Source organism: Rhinatrema bivittatum, chromosome 6 (assembly GCF_901001135.1).
Source record: "Rhinatrema bivittatum chromosome 6, aRhiBiv1.1, whole genome shotgun sequence".
NCBI classification, from domain to species: Eukaryota; Metazoa; Chordata; class Amphibia; order Gymnophiona; family Rhinatrematidae; genus Rhinatrema; species Rhinatrema bivittatum.
The window spans coordinates 326016402-326043153 of record NC_042620.1 but is presented as its reverse complement, the minus strand read 5'-3'; the positions used below and the strand labels follow the sequence as shown (position 1 = coordinate 326043153).

General features: G+C 43.3%; 1 protein-coding gene across 1 annotated transcript in view; it reads left to right on the top strand.

The window, feature by feature from the left end:
- AMMECR1 (Alport syndrome, mental retardation, midface hypoplasia and elliptocytosis chromosomal region gene 1) overlaps window positions 1-26752 on the top strand; it is a 285290-nt gene that overhangs the window by 240680 nt on the left and 17858 nt on the right. The window contains 1 exon segment of the mRNA XM_029607624.1: window positions 12000-12090. Coding sequence (XP_029463484.1) covers window positions 12000-12090 — 91 coding nt within the window.

The following is a 26752-nucleotide window of genomic DNA, read 5'->3' as shown; positions in this document are numbered from 1 at the left end:
ATCATTGTTTCACACTCCTTATTGTCAGCAGCTATAGCAGGGCTGACAGAATAAAGAGAATAAAAAAGGTCAGCCTCAATTTTGAGAGGCATTATTTCTTTTCATGAAGAAGATATCAAACTTACCTGTCCTGCAGCAGTAGCAACATTATCAAAACAGGCCTCTCGTTAGGGGACAGCATAACTCGAGTCTCTGTAGCAAACACAACCAAAATTTAATCCCAACTTTTGACTACACTGTCGTCAAGATTTCAGATTAGATTTGAACAGCATACAGTTGGGGGAAGGCTTCAAAATGTTAGCCCTTTATGCTCTTTGATAACACCACTTTCTCCACACCTTGTACTGCCTAATCCAATGCCTTCTGTCCTGTATATATTTTGCCCATCTCTTGTACATCACTTCATGCATCTGATGAAGAGGATTCTGTCCTCGAAAGCTCATGCTTTAATAAATTAGTCTATAAATTGCCATTCGACTACTGTCATTTTAACAGACCATTGGATATTAAAGGTTATAATCAGGAATATTTAAATTTCAAAATCTTATTTCCAAGCAGTCCCCCTGAAGAATCACTCCATGAATGTGGAACAGCTCCAACTCCTTCAACAAGAGCTGTCAACTCTCCTTGCAGCAAAAGCAGTGGAGCGATCCCCAGTACTACAAGGAAACGCAGAATTCTACTCCAGATATTTTCTCATTCTCACAGGACAAGCAGAATGGTAGTCCTCACATATGGGTGACATCATCAGGATGGAGCCCAATCACGGAACACTTTTGTCAAAGTTTCTAGAACTTTGACTGGCACCTACTGGGCATGCCCAGCATAGCACCAACCCTGCATCCAGCAGGGGTCCCCCTTCAGTCTTCTTTTTTCCGCGCAGCAGTAGCCACGTGGATTAAGGAGCTCTTCAGAGATTCCTGACGGGAATTTTTTTTCACGGAACTTTTTTTAAAAATTTCAAATAATTATACCCCACAGGGGTCCCCTTATCGATACCTTTGCTCCACGGTCGAACGGTAAGTTTTTTACCGGCTTGCGGTCTATTCCCGTCTAGTTTTTCCCTCGAGGCCTACCGGCCATCAACCGCACCACGACTAGATTTTTGTCGAGGCCATGGCGTCTGGTTTCCGTCGCTGCCCCGACTGCACTCAAACATTGTCCATCACTGACCCTCACACATGGTCTGTGTGATGTGTTTGGGGTCCGACCATGATATCCTTACTTGCACCAAATGTGCCCAAATGACACCAAAGGGTCGCAAGGCTAGGTTGGAGAAGATGGAACTTCTCTTTCGATCAAAAACCCCGACTCCATCGATAGCTTCGACGTCATCCAAACCAGTACTGTCGACTTCGTGCCAGCACCGGGAAACCGCTACTGCCCGACCGGCTTCGACGACTCTGTGGGTGTCGACCCCCTTCTGTTTCTCCTCAGGAGAAAGACCAAGGAGAACGAGAAAAACATCGACACCGCCATCGAAAAGCTCAGGCCACCGATACAGGCAAGCCCTTGGCATTGACGTTGTCTGAGCCACCCACAAAGAAGTCCCAAACAGAAAAGGCCCCATCCTCTTCTGTTTCTGGGTCACCGAGGTGTTTCCCACCTGGACAGGTGCCGGGAGCCGCGACTCCACTATCACCGGTGGACCCTCCGGCTATGCCAGTGCTGCCTTCTACTCGGGAACCGGGATCCATGCCCCAGGTTTCCGTGAGGAATTGGATCGGATGATCCAAGAGGCCATCGGTAAAGCACTCCAGGGGTTCAAACCTCCATCAATGCTGGTTTCCGAGCCGGCCACCAATCCGATACCCAAGGCGCTTGCACCACTATTGTTAAGAATGGATGCGTTAATCTGTGCCCTTCCACCGGTGGATCCAAGGGAATTGATGGCTCCTATTCCTTCCTCACCTATACCCTTGTCATCGGAAGAAGAAACACCGATCTCCATTCTGCCCTTGGGAGTGCTGCCATTGATGTCGCCGATTCCATCGATGCCTTAGATGCTGCCTCTGAGGCCATCGATGCCTAGGCCCGGGCTTTCCGGAATAACACTGTTACTCCCTTCTGATGAATATATGGGAGCTGGTGATGAGCCGTACGATCCTTGGTCCAATGATCAGTCCTAGGATACTGATGATCTTCCTTCACAGCCCTCGCCTTCTGATGAAAGGAAACATTCTCCTCCAGAGGACTTGTCCTTTATCAACTTTGTAAAGGAAATGTCTGAAACTGTTCCATTCCAGCTGCAGACTGAAGAGGACTCTAAGCATCAGATGCTGGAGCTTCTCCAGTTTCTCGATGCTCCAAAGGAAATCATGTCTATCCCTATTCGTGAAATCCTTCTGGACTTTTAAAGAGAAATTGGGAGCACCCTGGCTCTGTGGCACCTGTTAACCGTAAGGCAGATGCCACCTACTTAGTTCAGTCAGCCCCTGGCTTCCAGAGAACTCAATTAGATCATCACTCAGTGGTTGTGGAGTCAGCCTAGAAGAGGGCATGACGCTCTAAACCTCATTCTTCCATTCCTGCAGGAAAGGAACAAAAATTCCTGGATGCATTTGGAAGACGTGTATTCCATGGCTCAATGCTGATCTCTCGCATTGCTTCCCAATCCCAATACAATACAATCCCAATACAACAGGGCCCTGTTCATGAAGATTCAGGAACTTGCTGAAGCCTTACCTCTGCACTTCCAGGACCAGCTTCATGCCTTAGCACAAAAAGGCCTAGATGCTGGCAGACATGAAGTACGATCTGCATATGATATCTTCGACACCACCTCCAGAGTTTCGGCGGCAGGAATTGGTGCAAGGAGATGGGCCTGGCTAAAGTCTTCAGACCTCAGGCCAGAAGTACAGTATGGACCCTTGGTCTGACCCAGTATGGCATTTTCTTTTCTTAGCTGACTTGCCCTGTGCTGGGGATAATCTTTTTGGAGAAAAGATTCAAAAAGCAGTGGCGCAGTTCAAGGACCACCAAGAGACTCTGTGCTAGCTCTCCTTACTGCCTTCTGATCTCTCTTCCTCTTCCAAAAGATCCTTTAGGAGAGACTCCAAGAGACAAGTCTACCGGCAAAGGAGATACTATCCCCTGGTGTCCAGGGGTCGGCCTTCTAAGCCTTACCAAAAAGGCCAATTCAGGCAACCTCGAGTACAGAAGTCCCAGCCAGCCCCCCAGCCAAGTCCAGCGTCTGGCTTTTGACTCCTTCCTAGAGAGCAGTTCCCAGCCTCCACTTCCGGCCATTCCCATTGGAGGCCGGTTGTGCCACTTCTCCACACCATGACATAGTCACCACAGATCCGTGGGTACTCGCTGTAATAGCCCAAGGTTACCACCTCAACTTTCTCTCTGTTCCACCGGATTCCCCACCTCGGCTATCGTGGGGAACATCCGACCACTCATCACTCCTGGAGCAGGAGGGTCTCCCTTCTTCTCCAGTCCTGAGCAATAGAGCCAGTGCCCCTCTCCCAAAAGGGGCAGGGGTTCTATTCCCGGTATTTCCTGATACCAAAAAAGTCAGGTGGTGTTCGCCCAATACTGGATCTTCGCACCTTAAACAAATACCTACAAAGAGAAAAGTTCAAGATGGTGACCTTGGTCTTGAACGAGTAGATGTGACTCGGTTATTTACACTTTCGAATAATAGAAGGACTAGGGGGCATTCCATGAAGTTAGCAAGTAACACATTTAAGACTAATCGGAGAAAATTCTTTTTCACTCAACGCACAATAAAGCTCTGGAATTTGTTGCCAGAGGAGGTGGTTAGTGCAGTTAGTGTAGCTGGGTTCAAAAAAGGTTTGGCTAAGTTCTTGAAGGAGAAGTCCATTAATGGCTATTAATCAATTATACTTAGGGAATAGCCACTGCTATTAATTGCATCAGTAGCATGGGTTGTTCTTGTGGCCTGGTTTTGGCCTCTGTTGGAAACAGGTTGCTGGGCTTGATGGACCCTTGGTCTGACCCAGCATGGCAATTTCTTATGTTCTTATGATCACCTTTCCAACCAGGTCATCCTGATGCAAACCGACAATCAGGTGGTCATGTGGTACATCAACAAGCAAGGTGGAACGGGCTCCTACCTCCTGTGTCAGGAAGCTGCACGGATATGGGTGGAAGCCCTTTCCCACTTGATGTACCTTAGGGCCACCTATTTGCCGGGAGTGGACAATGTTTGTTTTTTTGTTTTTAAAAAATTTATTAATCGCTTAACACAATTGGCCTAAGCGATGTACATAATTACATACACAACATTACAATAAACATTTGACAAAAACTAAAACTCAACAAAAATTTAAATTTAAATTAACATCAAATCAACAGATAAAACATTGTCACATTTATATATGAAGTAAGATGACAAAACTTCATTACAGTACATCTCAAATATGGTATAAAATACTAAATCAGTTAGATGGTATTAACTTCATTGCTTACGTCTCAAAAATACGGGTGAGAAGAATTCTTGATCAGTTAGATGGTATTAACTTCATAGCTTACGTCTCGAAAGCACGGGTAAGAAGGAAGTCTTTATAAGATGTTTTAAATTTTTTAAGATCATCTAAAGATGTTAAGTCAAAAGGAATCAAATTCCATTGTGAAGGCGCCGCAACTGAAAAAGAAGTCTCTCTAGTACTGAACAAGCGAGCATGACGGATGGAGGGAACTTCAAGAAAATTCAACTGAGAGGATCTCAAAGATCTTGCTGGTTTATTGATTCTTAAGAGAGTATTAAACCAGAATGGAGAATTACTCATACGAAGTTTGAAAACAATCAATCCTATTTTAAACAAAATCCTATCAGGAACTGGTAGCCAATTGAGTTTACATAACACTGGCGATATCCTATCGCGACGTTTTAGGTTGGATACCAACCTAGCAGCAGAATTCAATAATAACTGAATTGGCTGAATTCGACATTTTGGTAACCCAATATACAATCCATTGCAATAATCGATATGCGGGAAGACGATAGCTCGGACAACAGTCAAGAAATCTTTTTCATGAAGCAAATGACGTAAACCAACCAATAATCGCAATTTGAAAAAGCCAGTTTTGATTAACATTCCAATTTGAGGTTTAAATGATAACGTAGAATCTAACAAAAAGCCCAGACTCTTAATTGGGTTGACAAGAGGAAAAGACATATTATCAATTGTCAGAGAATTCTGAATAGAAGTAGATAATGATTGATGGATCAACAACATGGTGGTTTTATTAGTGTTAAGCAATAACTTGTTATGTTTTAACCAACGATTTATGGTATTTAAGCAGAGGGTGAGAGAATCAACTGTTTCCTGCCATGACTTTTTCACTTTGACATAAAATTGAATGTCATCAGCATATAACTTAAAACCATCAGTGATGATGGCCAGGAGTTTGGTAATGGGAGCAAGGTATACATTGAACAACATGGCGGAAAGAGCTGAGCCCTGTGGAACACCAACTTTTAATGGGAGGGCTTCAGAACAACGACTGTTAAATTTAACCATCTGAGAACGTTCAGAAAGATAATTCTCAAACCAGTTATATGTGTTGACAGACAAGCTGAGTCGCACTTTTCAACCGCATGAGTGGTCCCTCAACCCCACTGTAGCGGACTCAATATTCCAACGTTTGGGTTACCCTCACATAGAACTCTTTGCGTCAATTCACAACCGCAAAGTAGAACTTCTGCTCTCTCACTCACAGCCAAAACCTTCAGCCAAGTGATGCTTTCTCCCTCTCGTGGGCCAGCGGTCTCCTTTATGCGTACCCTCCACTTCCACTCATTTCAAAGACTCGTGAAGTTGACAAGGGACTAATGATTCTCATAGCCCCTCATTGGCCACACCAGGTCTGGTTTCCAATTCTTCACGACCTATCAGTACACCGGAACATTACTCTGGGGAAGGACCCGCTTCTGATCACTCAGAACAATGGCTGCCTTCGTCACCCCAACCTCCAGGCCCTCTCCCTGACTGCCTGGATGTTGAAAGGTTAATCCTTCAACCTCTTAACCTTTCAGAGCCGGTTTCCCATGTCCTAGTAGCTTCATGAAAGCCTTCCACAAGGCAGTCTTATCGTTACAAATGGAACAGGTTTGCGGTATGGTGTACTTCCATGTCCATCGATCCCTTCACTTGTTCCACACCGAAGTTTTTGGACTATCTCTGGCACCTGTCAGTCAGATCTCCAAACTTCTTCTATCAGGGTACATGTCAGTATGGTAGCCGCCTTCCATAAAGGTGTCGGGGATGTACCTATTTCAGTACAACCCCTCATAACATGCTTTTTGAAGGGCTTGCTCCACCTTGAACTTCCACTGTGCCCTCCAGCCCCTTCCTGGGACCTCAACTTGGTTTTGGGGCGGCTCATGAAACCGCTTTTAGAGCCTCTCCAATCCTGTGATCTCCGCCATCTCACCTGGAAGGTGATTTTTCTTTTGGTGATCACTTCTGCTCGCAGAGTTTGTGAGTTACAGGCCTTAGTTACCTATCCGCCTTACATTAAACTTCTGCATGATAGGGTAGTACTCTGCACTCACCCTGTTTTTGCCTAAGGTAGTATCGGAGTTTCATATCAATCAATCCATTATACTACCCACCTTTTTTCCCAGGCCCCACTCAAACCCAGGAGAATGGGCTCTGCATACCCTTGACTGTAAACGTGCTCTAGCATTTTATCTAGACCATACAGCTGCCCACAGGAAATGCACTCAATTGTTTGTTTCCTTCGATCCTTTCAAATTGGGCAAACCTGTGGGTAAGCAGACTCTCTCCTCCTGGTTAGCGAACTGTATTTCCTTTTGTTACCAACAGGCAGGCATTCCGCTTCAAGACCGTATTAAAGCACACTCTATCAGGGCCATGGCGACCTCAGTAGTGCACCTCCACTCGGTGCCACTTGCTGACATCTGTAAGGCTACTACCTGGAGCTCTCTCCACACTGTGCTTCGCAGCCCATTATTGTTTAGACAAGGCTGGCAGACAAGATTCTATCTTCGGCCAGTCTGTGCTACACAACTTATTTGCGAACTAAGATACCAACATCCTTCCGCCAACCCGGTAGGGTTCAGGATGCCCTCTACCAAATTCCACCCCAGTTGTTGTGCCTGTTGCACGCCTTTGGGTACATTTTACCACATCTGTATTTCAAGAAACCAAAACTAAATGGCCAACACATTAAGTTTCCAACTACAACCACATGAATGGTCATTGGACCAATATATAGCCAAAGAACTGTTTTTCAACTTTCAGTCTGGGTGACCTCCACATATAGATCTCTTTTCAGTCCTATACAGCAACAAAGTCCCTGCGCACTGTTTCAAAAGACCAGCAAGGAACAATCTAGTGATGAATGCTTTTGCAGTGACATGGAATCAAGAACTTCTTTGTTTCCCTCCATTCCTCTCATAGCCAAGAAAGAATTCAAAAATTAAGACGAGAATAGAACTTACTAATTTTGCTAGTTCCATTTTGACCACTTTAAACTTAATTTATTTATTTATTCTTCTATACCGATATTAGTGGGGACATCATATCTGTTTACAGCAAACTTGAAGGAAATTACAATAAACAGGGAAAGGGGGGGGGGATGCATCTAACTAGAGAAAAAGCGAGGAAGTGAGAGGGAACAATCGCAACGGGCAGCTTGAGGATAGAAACAGCAACAAATGGAGGAACAGTTATAATTATAGTTATGACAGCTATGTGCAGTATATAAAATATGTCTATGTACAGTATAGAAAGGTATCAGGTGTAATTGTGGGAGCGAGAATCAGGGGAGCTGTTAAGAGCCCTGGGGGAAGGCTTGTTTAAAAAGCCAGGTCTTTAATAAGGATCTAAATTTCGCAGTGCATGCTTCTAGCCTAAGGTTGGTCGGTAGAGCGTTCCATTGTGTAGGGCCAGCAATGGAGAGGGCCCGATCTCTCGTGGATGTGAGGTGTGACTTCTTTAGGGTCGCTTTATTGGATGTTCTAGTGGGTCGGTTGGAGCATGAGAGGCGGAGGGGCATCAGTGCCTAGCTGTAAAGAAGCCAATAAGTTTGAAAAAATTCCCATCCTGTATCGTTCAGTAAATGGGAATCTCTTTCATCTGAACCTTCAATCTTTAGCTAACTCGGAATTGGTGCAGTCAGAGCCAGTCTCTTCTGTGCACTTTGGAAACGGGTAAGATTATTCTAACATCAAGAAATGCTCCGCTAGAAGATCTTAATTTACTCAGAGTTCACTTTATAAGAGCATGCTGTCAGAATATAAAATGAATCCCTACTTCTCAGAACCTACAGTGTCAGATTCATGAAAAGTCTAAATTATCTTCATCCTTCTACTTCCTGAGATCTAAATATATTATATTCTACAAACTCTGGTACGGTCTTTTGATGCAGATCACAATAAAACATATATACAAAACATAAAACAAATATACCGTATTTTTCGCACTATAAGACGCACCTGACCATAGGACGCACCTAGGATTTAGAGGAGGAAAATTAAGAAAAAAAAAATTCTGTCCCCATGATGGGCTCTACCCCCTGGTGGCCGTCCGTGGGATTTTTTTTTTGTTTTGTTTTTTTATAGTAAGGCAGAGAACATCCACACAGGTACTCACACTCACTGGTTTTCTGTCCCTCACATACATACATAGGCTCTTTCACATTCACTAGCTCTCTTCACATATACACATACCCACAGACAATCACACACTCAGACTCTCCCTCATACACATCTCTCTCACACCAGTTATTTTAAACTTTCATGACTGCTCCAGAGTTCAATAATAAATAGTCAGGGCTATATTACATTGATTAGGAGAGCAATTGCTCCTAATATTTCAACAGGTAGTCACTTAATCAGCACAGGCAGTAATTCTATTTGCTGGTCTGTGTCATGTGTCCTCCATCCCAGGCAGTATACCACCCCCATGACCCTCCAATACATCCAAACCACAACGAGTGAAGTTCTTACTTTGGACTGCAAGTGAGAGCCTCCGACGGCAGAGCCCGAGCTCCCCACCGGTTCCGGGTGCATCTCACTGCGAGGGTCGCCGCGGCGCAGGTCAGTCATCACCTGTTTGAACCGCGTGGGCTACGGAGGCCCCTCCAGTTCAAACAGATCCCTGCCGGTCTGCTGTTCCCGCGGTGCAGCTTGCTGCGAGGGTCGCCGCGGCGCAGGTCAAATGCCAGCCATCTGAACTGGAAGGGCCTCCATAGCCCATGCAGGTCAAACAGGTGATGTCTGACCTGCGCCGCGGCGACCCTCGCAGCAAGCTGCACCGCGGGAACAGCAGACCGGCAGGGATCTGTTTGAACTGGAGGGGCCTCCGTAGCCCATGCAGGTCAAACAGGTGATGTCTGACCTGCGCCGCGGCGACCCTCGCAGCAAGCTGCACCGCGGGAACAGCAGACCGGCAGGGAGCTCAAGTTCCGCCGGCAGAATACACACGCCTACACCACCATGCTGATTGGGCGGAGTTGGGAGGAGGCGGGGGACGGCGCGCGAGAGGGAGAGCTGCTACATTCGCTCCATAAGACGCACCCACATTTTCTCCCCATTTTTTGGGGAAAAAAAGTGCGTCTTATGGAGCGAAAAATACGGTAGTTCTCAGCTCATGAAATCACCCTTTGAGCCTCTAACCAGAGCAGGTTTTGTTTTGGATAGCTATGACTTCTTCCCGCAGACTAAGAGCTTTACAAGTGTTTAGTCTCATAATCTCTTTATACCCAAATTTTCAACAGAGTAGTTTTGAGAAAACACTAAATTTCTACCAAAAATGGTCTCCTGGTTTTACTTGAATCAATCCATTGTATACCAACATATCTTCTAAGACTGCAGAAGAGCTGTATTCTGTTTGAATCTCAACAATTTATCATCTTCAGCTCAATCAAACAAGGGGTTCAGATACAAACTCTTTCCATATGGATATCTGATTACATTCCTTATTGGTAAAATCAGAGTTTAGTAAAAGCCCATCAAGTTAGGACCATGGCAGCTTCCTTAGCCCATCTTTGCTCTGCTTCACTAGAAGAAATCTGCAAAACTGCCACCAGGCCTTGCATCTATAGTTTCACTGCTTATTGCTGCCTAGAGTAGTGGTTCTCAACAGGTGTGTCGGGACAAACTGTGTATCACGAGGTCCTGGGAGGTGTCGCAGGGCCAGCAGGAGGCTGCTGCCTCCTTATCAGCCCGGGTGGGAGTTGGTTGACTTCTCTTACATTGGGCCTGATGGGAGGATTCTCTCACTCCCTTCTCCTCTTTCTGGCCCAGTGGGAGGCTGTTTCCTGCTTCACCCAGATCAGAACGAGACATTGCCAGCTCCTGCTGTTCTGGGCCTGATGGGACGCAAACTTTCTCTTCCCCTGCTGAGTCTGGGAGTGACGCTGCTGCTGATCTCTTCACACTGTGGAGGGTGGGGGAAAGGAGGTTGGGGATGCTGGGAAGCTGGAGGAGCGGAGAGGGAGTGAGGGGGCTGCTGAACAGGAAGGGGTGGGAACTGGGGTTGGGAGAGACAAGCAGGGGAGAGAGGATGTGGGGGGTCAGGGATGTGAGTGTGAGTGGATGATTGAAAGGGAGTAATTGGGAAAAGTGAAGGATGATGGAGGCATGGAAGGGGAGTGACAAGAGCCATCATATGTCAGTTTTGGGAATGTGCATTTCTTCTGTCTTTGCTTAGTGTAGGAGGATTTGTATTTCTCTTTCTAGCTCTCCAGTTTTGCACTGCATGCAGTGGGTTTTTGAGATTTCCATTCCAGTTTGTCTCCACATTTGTAATTTGTGGTCTCTTACTCTGATCTGTATGTGTGACTGAGGTGAGGTATTTTACTTGTTGCATTTTCTCACTCTCAGTAGGACATGCATTGGTGCTGCACTGCTGCCTTTTCATAGGAAGGGCTATTGCTGTTGAGTTCTTGGAGTTAGTGTAGCAATGGCTTGGAAGGTTTGCCACACACCTGCTCAGTGGGGTTTTTTTTTTTCAGGTTTTCTATTTTACGATGCGCCTGGTGTAAGGGAGTTTCTGGTGCTCTCTCAGTAAAGTTTTTTCTATACCGAGGTTTGGCGAAAGCCAGTTTACAGTTAAAACAACTTTTTACAGTCAATAGTTAAAACCAACATTTTACATTCAATAACAGTTGAGAACATTCTGCCCTGCATCCATAGTTTAGGGACTGGGGGTGCGGGTTCCCGTGCAGGCAGAGTATGTGTTTACATTTAGCCCCGTGATGTTCAGTGTGTCACGCCTGTAAGCATTATCTACCAGGTGGGTCCCTACAGAAAAAAGGTTGAGAACCACTGGCCTAGAGCATGCTTCCTGTCAAAATAGCAGTTTTGGCCAAGCAGTTCTCAAAAGCTTATTTAATTCCTTCGTCTCTTCCTCCAGCCTCTATCAAAGTATGGGATGCATGATCCACTGCTGATATAAAAAAAAAATCATAGATACTTGGGAGCCCCATTTGTGACTGATTCAGAGAGAAAGCAAAGTAGCTTAGCTGTAACAGGTGTTCTCTGCAGACAGCAGGACGATCCTCTGCAAGAGTGAGAATCCCTGCACATGCGCAGAAAACCCTTCTCAGTTTTTCCGAGCTCTGAGAAAGCTTTTCAGGCTCAGCATGGTCGGATGTCATCGTCCCCTTGTGTGGCTGATTTGACCTGCCTGTTACAGGTAAGCAACTTTGCTTTATCTGCCGTTTAGCATTCTCTGTATTTTCTATTTTGTCTCATGTTTGAAATGAGGTGGTTGTAAAGCACTTAAGAAGGCAGCGCTTTAAATTACAATGTTGAGATTCCTAAAGGCATTTAGTGTGTAGCAAGGATGCAGTTAAATTTAAATCTAAGTTTCTTTTCAAAGCAACCAGAATCCCTTCTTCCTTTATATTGTCAGAAATATTTGAATTGTTGGACAATGAAGAATGCTTAAAGTATATAGATAGATATATATTGATATATTGGGATTTTGTTGGGTGAATGGGGCAACCCTTGCTGTTTTTATCTAAATGTTAACCAAGCTACCGGTTTCTTTCAGGTGGGTGTACATGGCATTAGAATAGAATTCATCAATGAAAAAGGATCAAAACGCACCGCCACCTACTTACCGGAGGTTGCAAAGGAGCAAGGTCATTATTGCACTTTATTTCATAAGATCTGGTTAAAGATTTAAACATACATATAAAACAAATTGCAATATGTGACCTTGCACTGATGTCAGATGGTGGAGCAATATTTACTTGTAAGGAATTTTTCTTCTATACATGACTGTTTTTTGTATGTATGCAATCCCATAATATACAAACCTAAAGTGTTGTATTTAATCAGGCTAGTGCAATAATTAAACAGGAATCTTCAAGGAAGAAATGTTACATGAAACAGTATAGTAAAGTGCTCTTTAATTTGTTGCAAAAACTGCCCAGCTTTGTAAGCACTTGTACTATATTGGAGATGGGTTGGAGAAACATTTTAAATGTGAAATGTTAATATGCTGGTGCCCCTTTCCTCATAACTGACACATTTCAACCTCCCCTTACCAGTTGTTGGCCCCTGAGGAGGTAATCTAATTTAGTGACATGTCACAATTTTTGTGCACAATACTAAGTTGTTATGCTAAAGTTGAGTTTTGCAAGCTTGCTAAGAAAATGGCAAGCAATTGAGCTGCAGAATATGTGCTCAGGGTTGTGGGCGATTGGATGGTGATAGCCGTCCAAGGCTCCAGGAAATGGCGTACGCTGTCCCCCACCAGCAGCGAGCTGAGAAGCCGCCGCCTTGCCCTTCGGAAAGTAGGCCAGTAAAACTGCAGCTGTTTCAGGGAGCTCCGTCGCTGCTGCACTTTCTTAAGTTTATGTAATATTGCAATAAAGGATGGGGAGCATCCGGCTTGGAGGTAAACCGCTCATGATTATTTGGCCTAAGTTCTCTTTCTTCATGGTCAGTGTTTCATGTCTTCCTTGATTATCTTTCTTTCCCTTTTTTTTCTTAGACTGAATAGCCTAATACTTAATGATTAGAAATATATAGTTAGATAGTCCAAAAACATGTGCTAATTTGGGAACGTGTTTCCTCTTGTATTTAAATTCAATATCACTTTTCAGGTTTCTTGGCTACAGTTTTCCGTTTGTCAGCTTAGATCAGGAAGAATACTGACCCGGAGTTACTGATGAGGACGTTACATGCTTTAATCACAGTATTAAAAAGTGATGATGCAAGAAGTTAGTTTTATTCTGGTTCCTCTCCGTGCTCCGCATAGTCTCTTCAGAAAGCAGCATGGAGTGACTCTGACCTCTCCCACAGGAGCAAACAAAACATGCGCTACCTGGACTGCTCTGTTGCCTGGAATTTTGTTTGCCTAAAAGCAGTGTTGCAATAAGAAGGATTTCTAAGTTTCAGGGCCAACTTTATAAAGCAGAGCTTAAACTTAAAAGGGGAAATCCATGCACTTACCGGTATATTTTCAAAGTAGTGCCTGAGCCAATCAGCTGAAAAGAGCCTCCCAAGTTAGTTTTAGATTGAAAACCTGCAAGCTTGCTAATCTTGAAGATAGTTGACTGCAGCCATCCATTTTGTGTAACATAAGCAGAACAGTGATGGGAAGAAAACAAAACCCATTACTCACTGCTGCATCGTTGCTGGCACAATATACACTTTTCACCAGTAGCAGTAAAAGTATTGGACCTTAACTGGGCAGCTAGCTAGTTTCTTTCATCTGGCTCAATGAGAAGCCACCTTGAATATTGAGGAAGGGATTCGTCTTCTCTATATAGCTGTTAGAAACCATGAACAGCTTTATTTCATAAATCTAAACTTCTTTATCGGTAGCATGTAAGTGGTAGATTATGAAATTTCAAGAGAATTGCAAGTAGTTGATGCCTTAATGTTTGTAATTTGCATGCCATACATTTGTGTATTTATACAGGCACACAATCATACCACGCATCTTTATAGAGTCAGGATAGGGCAAGTAACACAGGGATTAGCTTATGCTGTTTTGAATTGCAAGGAAAATGCCCCTACTATTTATTATAATTTATATTCCACCTTTTGTGACTGGATAGCCACTTCAAAGCAGATCATATTCAGGTCCCCAGAGGACTTACAATCCACACAAGGGAATTTTTATTCATCTTGGGGAAACTAAAGACCTGTGTATTAGGAGCTGTGACCAAGCCATTCACTTGTATCTTTCTGCGAGCTGAGAATCAGATTGTGCAGCAGTGACTGGTCTTTAGCATAAAATTCAAATGGTTTGCAGAGATCTTGGCATTTGAAGCAGCAATGCTGTGGGGTGAAGGTGCACCTATGTCTGTCTTGAGATAAGAACTGAACACAATACTCAGGTTGCGAATGCACCATGGGTTGATACAGAGGTAGTATATTTTCTCTTTTTATTCTCCATTTCTTTTCAGATCATTCCAAACATTCTCTTTGCTTTTTTAAGTGCCACCTTAAACTGAGCCATGGATTTCAACATATTGTCCACAAGGTCCTTTTTCCTGGTAGTGACTCCCAATAGAGAACCCAGCCTGGTGTACCTGTAGTTGGGATTATTTTTTTCTTTACGTGCATCACTTTGGACTTTTCCACATTAAATTTCATCTGACATTCAGTTGCCCAGTCTCCTAGTCTTTCAAAGTCCTTTTGCGGTTCCTCACAGTCATCTGCAAATTTGGTCACCTAGCTCATCATTCCCTTGTCCACATCATTTATGAATTTGTTCAACAGCACAGGTCCCAATACCAATCCCTGTGGTACTTCACTAGCGACATTTCTCCATTTGGAAAACTGTTGTCCTGCCTGCTGTTTCTGGTCTTTTCACCAGTTACAAATCCACAATAGAACACTGCTTCCTATCCTATGGGGAACTTTGTCAAATGCGTTCTGAAAGTCCAAATACATATATCAACTGGCTCATCTTTATCTACATTTGTTTACACCTTCAAAAAATGTCTAAAAGATTGATAAGTCAAGACTTACTGAAACCATGTTGACTCTTCTCCCTTAAGCCATGTCTTTACGACCAGTAACTTTGTATTTAAGAAAGGCTTCTACCATTTTGTCCTTGCACTGTCACCAGGCTCACTGGTCTATAGTTTTCCAGGTCACCCCCTGAAGCTGTTTTTAAAAATCAGCATCACATTGGCTATCTTCCAATCTTCAGAAATCATGGCTGTTTTAAATAGGTTACAGATTACTAATAACAGGTTAGCAGTTTCATGTTTTAGTTCTTTTAGAACTCTGGGGTGGGTGCCATCCAGTCCTGGTGATTTGTTATTGTTTAGTTTGTCAATCTTCTATTACATCCTCCATTGCAATAGATATTTGTTTTAGTTGCTAGAGTCTCCACCATTAACGGATGTTTCAGATATGGGTATGTTTCTAACATACTCCATAAAGTTTGAGGCAAAGAATTAATTCCCTTTTTTTGCTATTGCCTTGTCCTCACTGAGCACCCCTTTTTCCCCCTCAGTTATCTAGCAACCCAACTGGTACTCTCTCAGGCATTTTGCTTGAAATGACCTTGAAAATGTTTTTTTTAGTGTTTGTGTCACTGGCAAGTTTTTTCTCAGTCTTTAGCTTTTAGTTGCCTCCTTTACCTCAGCTTTTTCCACGCAAGGAATACATTTTATCTAGGCTACCAGAAAAGTATTTTTAAACAATGTTCATAACTCATTATACAATAGTCTCCCTTTTTAAATGTATATGCTACTGTTGTAGTTTTACTTAATGCATGGTGGAGTTTTTGAGGTGTGCGGTGACACCATGCAAAAAGTGAGCCCAATTCCACAAATCTAAAAACATTAAAATGCTTCTAAACAAAGAAATGGGGAATAAAGAGTTTAAATTAGAAACAAAAAATCATATTAGAATTTTAATAAAAATATTTAGTGTTTCTGCTGTGTTGCCATCATCTCTGCAGAAAAAAACAAACCCTAGAGTTTAGCAGAACCTTTCTCCACATTGGGCTCACTCAGTGGAAGTCTGCTTTGACTAGGGTTGGGCCATTGTCAAAACTCACACCTGAAAGTCTTAATTATCCCTTAGTTGTGTGCTTTAGTGTTTATGGTGTGGCATTTTTCTCCTTAACCTTGCACATGTTCCCATATGGTAATAAACCACCCATTTTGGCCCATGCTTTTTCATGGACAAGCAAGAGCAAATACAGCCACACAAGTGGGATGATGTCATCCAACGATGCAAACACGGACGTGCTCTTTCAAAGCTCAGGAAGCCGAGTTTTTCTGAGCATGTGCGGGAGATCATGCACACTGGTCCCATGCAAGTCTCCTCTGTCAGTTTTCTTCCATTGACATGATAGTGTTCAACTGCACTCTTCTCACAGGTCCACATTTTATTTTTTGATTTCTGTTTGTTTTATTTCTTTTTGCGGGTCTCTTTAAAAAAAAAATAAATCTAATGTTAGAATAAGGCGGGCACAATGTCAGGTAAGCAACCTTTTAAAAGCTGTACCAGATGTCACAAAATGGCTATCTGGGATTTACATGACTTATGTCTGTGCTGCTTGGGTTCCTCCCACGATGTGTCAAGTTGCAAAGCAGAGAGTAGGATGTCTCCTTGAGTCATCAGTTATCATAATTTTCAGTTGCTTTTTGAAGTTTCTCCCCCAGGTAAGCCTCTTTCTTAGGTAGACCAGCATCTTCAAACAAAAAAAAAAATGCGAGTTCTCATAATGCTGGAGTAAGAAATAGTCTTCCCATTCCCATAGGGATAGATCTCTTTCAGTTCCTAAACTCCCAACACTGATCTCTCAGGTCAGTGTTTCTTAAACACTTTAATTTGCTCCATCTTCCAGTGCCTCTTTCGTGTCAAAAGTTTCAGCATCGTCTGCTTCTGACTCTCTGGTGCCGAAGCACTCAGTACCATCTGCTTTGGTACCAAAAAGAATCTAAAGCAGATTTGCTATTCATTTTAGTACCAGAATCGGATACTTTGGCAATAGCTTTTCCACTGGACAAGAACAGTCACGCTTTTGTACAGATGTGGCAGAATTTTGTTGACAACTACATGAAAAAGAGCCAAGTAACTCTTCAAACAACTCCTTTACTAGAGAGGTTAGCACAGCAGTTGGACTTTGTCACCAATCTGGCCATTTTAAAAGGCACAATCATTCACCTCATCTCACAAAAAACCTGGATTGTCAATTCCAATTTTTGATTCAGACACTGACTACCAGTCCTTTTATGATTCTTTTACTGGTCCTTCACCCCTAGATTCTCCAGACCCCTATACAGAAACAACTAAATACAGGAGAACCTGGAAGAAAAAAGATGATTTTCCAGTAGTTTTAAAAGTTCGTTAAAGCACCAAAACAACCATGTTCTGTTCCAGTACCCAGGAATAAAACCCTTCAAGACTTTTAATCCAAATTATGGGCAAATCCTCTTCGCATTGGCTGCATCCAGAAGAGCAGACCTCAGGAATATTGTCAGAAAATGCCCCCGTTATAAAGGGCAGCTCCGTCTTGTTACCGAAATGGTGGAATCGGCATTTCAGAGGGCCAAAAATCCAAGATTTATGCTAACGGCTCCTCAGATATAAATATGGACTGTTGGATAATATAGAGGAAAAGGTGTTTCAATCTGCAATGCTGCACAGCAGAATATTCATACCTACTGTACCTAAATGTATTCTCGTCTTGAGCTACAATCGAAAGGCATGAGCTAAATACGCTAAATAAATGTTTCAAATGATGCAGTATTTATAATTTGCATGCCTCAGCTCCTCTTCAAACTGATCACTAAAGAAACTTTGAGCCTTATATGCAGGATGCAGATGAATGCTCTAAGTATCTGATAGTCTATCTACAACAACTTTGTCACATCCTCCAGGAACTCAGTTGTAGCCATAGGACCTGATTCTCAAAAGCATTTACATGTTTAAAACTGGGTTCTACATGTGTAAATGCACTTTACCCATATAAATGAGCTTTTGAAGATTGCTACAGTATAATCCATTTAATCAAATTTTACCTGCGCTAAGTACATTTAATGCAGGTAAATGGCTTTTGAAAATTCCTACAATAGTATGTTGCATTTACATACACAACTTCTTTGAAAATTCACCTGGTAGCTGCCAGAAGACTGTTATTTTACAGTTTTATTTTTTATATTCCACTTTTCAGTACTTCAAAGCAGGTTACATTTAGGTGTTATGGTTATTCCCTTGTCCCCACAGGGCTCACAATCTTGTTTGTACCTGAAGCAGCAGAAGGTCGCAAGGAGCGGCAGTGGGATTTGACCCCTGGTTTCCCTGGTTCTGCTTTAACTGCTAGGCTGTTCCTCCATGCAAGATTTATATGCCTGAGGGTATAGGGACTAAGAGAAGATATTCATAACAAATTTTAACTCTCATATATGGGAGCATCATTTGAATCTTTTGAACCCACGTCTGCCATAGAAATAGAAACCATTCTAAAAAAATGAAACCCTCTACCCATCCTTCCGACCAAATCCCGACCAAACTGCTCTTATTTAATACCAGACACTATAACCAAATGTTTGGCTGATATAATTAACTGCTCTTTGTCACAGGGAATTTTCCCAGAGGTGCTTAAACTCGCCACCCTCAAACCACTTCTTAAGAAACCAAACTTAGACACAAAAGATCCTAACAACTTCCGCCCTATCTCTAATCTACCTTTTGTCGCTAAGGTGTAATGGAAAAAGTAGTAAATGCTCAACTTTCAAACTATCTCGAAAACTACAATATACTTCACAAATCTCAATACGGATTCCGGAAATCGCTAAGCACAGAAACCCTGCTCATCTCCCTCACAGACCACCTCATTATGGGTCTAGATAAGGGGACCTCCTTCCAGCTAGTACTACTCGACATCTCGGCGGCCTTCGACACGGTGAACCACTCCATCCTCCTGAATAGACTATCCGATATAGGAATAAAAGGAACAGCCCTCAGATGGTTTGACTCCTTCATCACCAGTAGAGGTTATAAGAAAGTCAACAATAAAGAATCTCCACTAATCAATCCCTCACTAGGAGTTCCCCAGGGCTCCTCCCTGTCCCCCACCCTCTTCAACATATACCTCCTCCCTATCTGCCAACTGCTGACAGATCTAGGGCTGAAACATTATCTCTATGCAGACGATGTTCAAATTCTAATCCCTATAACCGAATCACTTACAAAAACACTTAATTTCTGGAACAACTGCCTTCAAGCTATCAATCTCCTCCTCTCCAGCCTAAACCTGGTACTCAACGCGGCCAAAACAGAACTCCTCCTTATAACACCAAAACACGGTGACACACCTCAACCATCACAACCCAATAATCATGCAAGCAAGAGACCTTGGAGTAGTAATAGACAACCATCTGAACCTCAAGAAGTTCATCAACCAAACCACCAAAGACTGCTTCTACAAATTACAGATACTAAAACGACTCAAACCACTCCTACACTTTCGAGACTTCAGATCGGTTCTCCAAGCCATTCTGTTTTCTAAGATTGACTACTGCAATTCTCTTCTGCTTGGTCTCCCCTCCTTCTCCACCAAACCACTCCAAATGCTCCAGAATGTGGCCGCAAGAATCCTTACTAAGAAGAGAGCATATCACACCCATCCTCAGAGATCTGCATTGGCTGCCTATAAGCTTTAGTGTCATGCATAAAGCCCTGTCTATTATTCACAAAACTATTCACCACCAGGCACCCTTAGACTTGCAACTTCCACTCAGGCTCCACACATCCTCCAGACCTATCAGGGAAGTATACAAAGGATCTCTACACGCCGCCCCCACTAAATTCACCCAGCTAACAACCACTAGAGAACGGGCCTTCTCAACAGCGGGACCTAGCATATGGAATGCCATCCCCCCCGGAGCTCAGACAGGAACCTTGTTTGCGGACATTCAAGAAAAAGCTCAAGACCTGGCTATTTCGTCAAGCTTTCCTATAACTAAACCAACACCAGCTAGGTTATAGAACAGATCGTGGATATTAGACTGGTAACTAGACAATCTTCAGCAAAGTCACTATTACAGCACCGTTATTGTTACTGAGTTACTCTTTCCACTGCTAGCGTCTTGTTCTTCCTACCCCAGTACCCCTGTTTTATTGTAACTTTCCTGCAACTTGTTTTTTGTTAAGGTTTCTTGCCACACTGTTCATTGTAAACTGATCTGATATGATATTTTTCATGAAGGTCGGTATAAAAAAGTATAAATAAAATAAATCCATCCAGCGATCACACATCCACCCATCCAGTCTCCAGAAGCATTCATCCAGCAGCACTCATCCAGTCCCCAGAGGCACTCATCCAGCAGCACTCATCCAGTCTCCAGCGGCACTCATCCAGTCCCCAGAGGCACTCATCCAGTCTCCAGCGGCACTCATCCAGTCTCCAGCGGCACTCATCCAGTCCCCAGAGGCACTCATCCAGCAGCACTCATCCAGTCTCCTGCAGCACTCATCCAGTCTCCAGCGGCACTCATCCACTCCCCAGAGGCACTCATCCAGTCTCCTGCAGCACTCATCCAGTCTCCTGCAGCACTCATCCAGTCTCCAGCGGCACTCATCCAGTCTCCAGCGGCACTCATCCAGTCTCCTGCGGCACTCATCCAGTCCCCAGAGGCACTCATCCAGCGGCACTCATCCAGTCTCCTGCGGCACTCATCCAGTCTCCAGCGGCACTCATCCAGTCTCCAGCGGCACTCATCCAATCTCCTGCGGCACTCATCCAGTCTCCAGCGGCACTCATCCAGTCTCCAGCGGCACTCATCCAGTCTCCAGAGGCACTCAACCAGTCTCCTGCAGCACTCATCAAATCTCCTGCAGCACTCATCCAGTCCCCAGAGGCACTCATCCAGCAGCACTCATCCAATCTCCTGCGGCACTCATCCAGTCCCCAGAGGCACTCATCCAGCGGCACTCATCCAGTCTCCAGCGGCACTCAACCAGTCTCCTGCAGCACTCAACCAGTCTCCTGCAGCACTCATCCAATCTCCTGCGGCACTCATCCAGTCCCCAGAGGCACTCATCCAGCAGCACTCATCCAATCTCCTGCAGCACTCATCCAGTTCCCAGAGGCACTCATCCAGCGGCACTCATCCAGTCTCCAGCGGCACTCATCCAGTCTCCAGAGGCACGCATCCAATCTCTAGCAGCACTCATCCAGGCTACAGAAGCACACATCCAGTCTCTAGCAGCACATCCAAGCTCCAGTAGCACTCATCCAGCACCGATCCAACCTGAACAATAATGTACTATCGACCACGCACCTACAAATCACTCATCCCAATCATGATTTCCCCCACTACACAGTTACTAGGCCTCACCCTATTCACCATAATCCTATTCAACGCCCAATCTCTCACCAACAAAACTCTTATACTCAACGACATACTGCAGGACACAACCCCAGACGTTTGCACCATAACAGAAACATGGCTCAAATCCACAGACATCACACTCATTAACCAATTACCAACGCAGACTTACGATTTCTTCTCCATCCCAAGACAAAAAAAAAGAGGAGGGGGTATCTTCCTAGCTGCAAAAAAATCCTTAAGGTTCTCACACCACCCCATCAGTACAGTAACTAAACTAGAACTAGGATTGTTCAAATCAGAACAACTCCAAATCCTGCTAGTCTACGCTCCTCCAGGCTTACTAGAGTCAGACTCCTCTCCTATCATCGAAACCATAACTCTGCATCTCAATCTTGACTCCCCTGCTATAATCCTGGGTGACTTCAATTTACATGTTGACAAAGTTCCCCTCTCTACAAACTGTGAAGCCCTCCTCACCGCACTGTCAGCGATGGGATTCAGACAACAAATCAATAAACCCACCCACAAAGCAGGCCACACGCTCGATCTACTCTTTACAAACACTGGTATTTCTCTTACAAAACAACCAAATTGCAAAAAGGTCCCATGGTCAGATCACTCTCTAATCTCCACCAGCTTTTCCTTACCTCGATCAGACTCCAAACTCAACTCAAGACCCTCTTTCCTATACAGAAAACCTTGCAACTCGGAACATCTAAGTAAAGCTCTAACCTCGGATCTACCACTCATTGAAGTATCTACCCCTAACGCTGCCCTCCAATCCTGGTCCAAAATAACAAAATCTATAGCAAACACTCTCTGCCCACTGACAACCAAAACAAGGTCTGCTAATACATCCAAACGACATCCCTGGTATAATGATGAACTACGAAAACTCAAACAATTACTTCGGCAAAAAGAAAGAAAATGGCGCAAAGCCCCTTCACCAACCTCACTCTCTGATTACAAACGATCACTCCATCTTTACAAAAGTACCACGTTGAAAATCAAAAGAGACTACTATGCCCGAAAGGTTCATCATCTCAGCTTTGACTCAAAAGCTCTATTCGCCTTCGTTTCCAGCCTCACTAAACCTATCACTCCAGATATACCACCCGAACAAGCCCAGACTAAAGCAGACGAATTGGCTCTTCATTTTAACAAAAAAATATCGGATCTCCTTAATCAGCTGATTCCAAACACTACGTCTCCAGATAACACATATCTTCCCCAAAATAAAGACATCCAGCTTACATAGAAACATAGAAATGACGGCAGAAGAAGACCAAACGGCCCATCCAGTCTGCCCAGCAAGCTTCACACATTTTTTTCTCTCATACTTATCATTTTCTCTTAACTCTTGGTTCTATTTCCCTTCCACCCCCACAATTAATGTAGAGAGCAGTGATGGAGCTGCATCCAAGTGAAATACCTAGCTTAATTAGTTAGGGGTAGTAGGGGTAGTAACTGCTGCAAAAAGCAAGCTACACCCATGTTTATTCCCTTTACCCAGACTATGTCATACAGCCCCTATTGGTTGTTTTTCTTCTCTCCTGCCGTTGAAGCGGAGAGCCATGCGGGTTATGCATTGAAAGTGAAGTATCAGGCCCTTTTGGTTTAGGGTAGTAACCGCCGTAACAAGCCAGCTACTCCCTGCTTTGTGAGTGCGAATCCTTTTTTTTTTTTTTTCTTCTCCCCTGCAGTTGAAGCTATTCTGGATATGCGTGAAGCCTCAGCTTTTCTTATTCCCCTGCTGTTGAAGCAGAGAGCTATGCTGGAAATGCTTGATGTATCAGCCTCTCCCATGCCATGAAGCAGAGAGCCATGCTGGATATGCATCGAAAGCGAAGTATCAGGCACATTTGGTTTGGGGTAGTAACCGCCATAATAAGCCAGCTACTCCCCGCTTTGTGAGTGCAAACCCTCTTTTCTTCTCCCCTGCCGTTGAAGCAGAGAACTATGCTGTATATGCTTGGAAAGTGAAGTATTAGGCTTATTTGGTTTGGGGTATAAAGCTTAATGCCTTAATGCCTTTGAACCCATCACAATCACAGAGATACAAAATGTATTAAAAAGAATGAAACCGTCATCACACCCATTTGATCAAATCCCTACCAAAATGCTTCTTCTTATCCCGGACACAATAGCAAAAACCCTAGCAGATATTATAAACTGCTCCTTATCACATGGCATCTACCCAGATGACCTAAAAACTGCCTCAATCAAGCCACTGCTAAAAAAACCAAATCTAAATGCATGTGATCCCAACAACTTCCGCCCTATTTCCAACCTACCATTTATAGCTAAAATCATGGAAAAACTGGTAAACACCCAACTATCCAACTACCTAGAGGACCACAGTATTCTGTCCCCAAACCAATATGGTTTTCGCAAAGCCGCAAGCACCGAAACGCTACTAATTTCACTCATGGACTACCTACTCTCTGGTATTGATAAAGGCCAAGCATATTTACTAATCCTCCTTGACTTCTCGGCGGCCTTTGACACCGTCAACCACGCCCTTCTTCTAAAACAGCTGGCAAACCTTGGTTTAACAGGTGCCACACTAAACTGGTTCAAAACATTTCTAGAAAACAGAGGATACAGAGTCAAAATTCATAATAAAGAATCCCAATACCACCCTTCTAATAGAGGAGTGCCGCAAGGATCATCACTTTCACCCACCCTTTTCAATGTCTACCTGCTACCACTCTGCCAACTACTAACAAAATTAAGCCTGAAACATTTCCTTTTTGCAGACGACGTACAGATCGTAATCCCTATAAAAGAATCAATCTCAAAAACAATGGAATACTGGGACAGTTGCCTATTAGAAATTAAACTTCTCCTCAACAGTCTAAACCTTGTACTCAATGCTTCGAAAACAGAATTCCTGCTCATATCACCGGAAAACAATAACACACTTCCTAAACCACCCACACTCCTTCAAACAATCCACGTAAGAGACTTAGGAGCTATCCTAGACAATCGTCTCAACCTCAAAACATTCATTAACCAAACCACCAAAGATTGCTTCTACAAATTACATATCCTGAAAAGAATAAAACCGCTGTTTCACACTCAGGACTTCAGAACAATCTTGCAAGCAATAATCTTTTCCAAACTAGATTATTGCAACTCATTACTATTAGGCCTCCCAGCTTCTTACACCAAACCTTTACAAATGGTTCAGAACTCTGCAGCCAGAGTCCTTACAAATTCCAGGAAAATTGACCACATTTCACCTATTCTCAAAAACCTCCATTGGCTTCCGATCCACTATAGAATCATGTACAAAACCATTAACATCATTTACAAAACTATCAACCAACACACGCAACTCGACCTACAAATACCACTTAAAAAATTCACCTCCGCCAGGCCTATCAGGGAACAACAAAGAGTCACTCCAAATTCCAAAGGCCAAAACCTACCAACATAAATCCTTGAGTCTCAGAGCCTTCTCATCAGCAGGTCCAGCTCTCTGGAACTCGATCCCACCTGATTTGAGACAAGAGCCATGCTCTTTAACATTTAGGAAAAGACTAAAAACTTGGCTTTTCAAAAAAGCATTTCCAAGCCTTGAATAAAACCTCCTCTCACTAGCACTAACTCGTATGCAATAATGGAATGTAAACATGAATCAACCAACCTCAAACCCTCTCTCACTAATTCCTGCTGAATATTTATCATACTATTACCATTCACAACTGTGTCATATTTATTCATTTGATTACCTATGTACCGTTTCATAGTCTTATTTTTTCACTTGCTATTCTAATGTATCAATAGGCTGAAATGTAAATATTGTGCTATTCAATTTCTCCCCTTCCATCCCAAGTTTATTTTCCTTGTTTTTTGTAACTTTCCCTCTCCCTTTTTCTGATTCACTGTATTTAAAGTTCAAGGTTCTTATTGAAAATATTGTTTTTTACGTTACGTTATGCTTTACACTCCTTGTTATTTGTAAACCGGGTTGATGTGATGCCTATCATGAAACTCGGTATAACAAAAACAATAAATAAATAAATAAATAAAATAAAATAACTGACATCCTTTGCACAGCGAACAATTTATGTGGAGATAAAGTGAAGGAAACGGGCAGTCTTATCAAAGAGCATTGTACAACACTGCAAACGCTGACAACTGCAGATTCGATATATGCTCTGTGAAGATACAGAAAATAATTCTACTATTCTTATGGATAGTATATGCCTTATCCATACTAAAGACAGCAGTTTCAAAACATTCAAACTCAGCAGTAGCAATGATCGCAGAGCAGACCACTTACTAGGGAAAGACCTCAAAGTCTATGCAGCAGTCAAAACCAACACCCAGTTTTGGTTTTTTTTTTATTACAACCAAGCACCTTCCAATTGTATGTGCATGCATGGGGGGGTAAAGGTTGCAGGTTTTCTATTAGTGGGGTCTCATCACCACGTACCACTGGGTGCTCAACATTTCCAAGGGATACGAGTTAAACTTCCAAACCCGTCCGCCCACATTTCCCCACTTCCTGTATCAAACTGCCAGGTAACAGTTGCCCATGCTCAAAGAAGTGAGAATCTCTCTTCTGTTAGCATATGCCTGTGACAGAGTAAAGGGGGGGGGGGGGGTTATTCTCACTACTTTCTGATACCCAAGAAATTGGGTGACTTTCATCCAGTCCCAGACTTAAAGAGAACTAAATACTTTTTCTGAAAAGAGAAGTTCAAAATGAACACCCTTGCTCCCATCCTGCCTTATCTAGAGTCAGTGTTTGGTTAACCTTGTTAGATTTCAAGGATGCATATACACACATTCCTATTAATCAACAGCATAGAAAATATCTCTGGGTCATTATCAGTACAAAATTCTCTCATTTGGTCTTGCAACAGCCTTGAGAGTCTTTACAAAATGCCTTGTAGCCTAAGGAGAAGAAATGTCTTAGAATTTCCATACTTGGACAACTGGCTAATATCTAGCAGATCCTTTAAGGAAGCCAAAATATCTACAAACCTTACAATTCAAATTCTTCTCGTATTGGGATTTATCCTCAACTGCAAGAAGTCCCATATAACACCATCTCATCACCAGGAGTTCAAAGAAGCATAATTAAACATACAAGTAGGGAATTTTTTTCTTCCTTGCCAAAGAATGAGCAAACTAATATAATTAGTGTATTCATTTTACAACCAGAATGCAGTCTTGGCCAGAAGATTTATGAAACTTCTCAATCTCATAACTACATTTTGTCTCACCTTTTGCATGGCTATACATCAGGAAGGCTCAATGGCATGTAAAACGCCATTGGAATCAACATTCCCCAATTGCTATCGTGCAAGATACCACACTCTTCCACTCTTGCAGTCTCTGGAATGGTGTATTTAGTCACCCAGTCTTCTACTGGACCACTACTTCCGTCCTCAGATTCAAGCAACTTTGATAACAGATGCCTCCAATCAAGCTTGGGGAGCCCATTTAGGCGCACAGTCTGTTCTCAAGC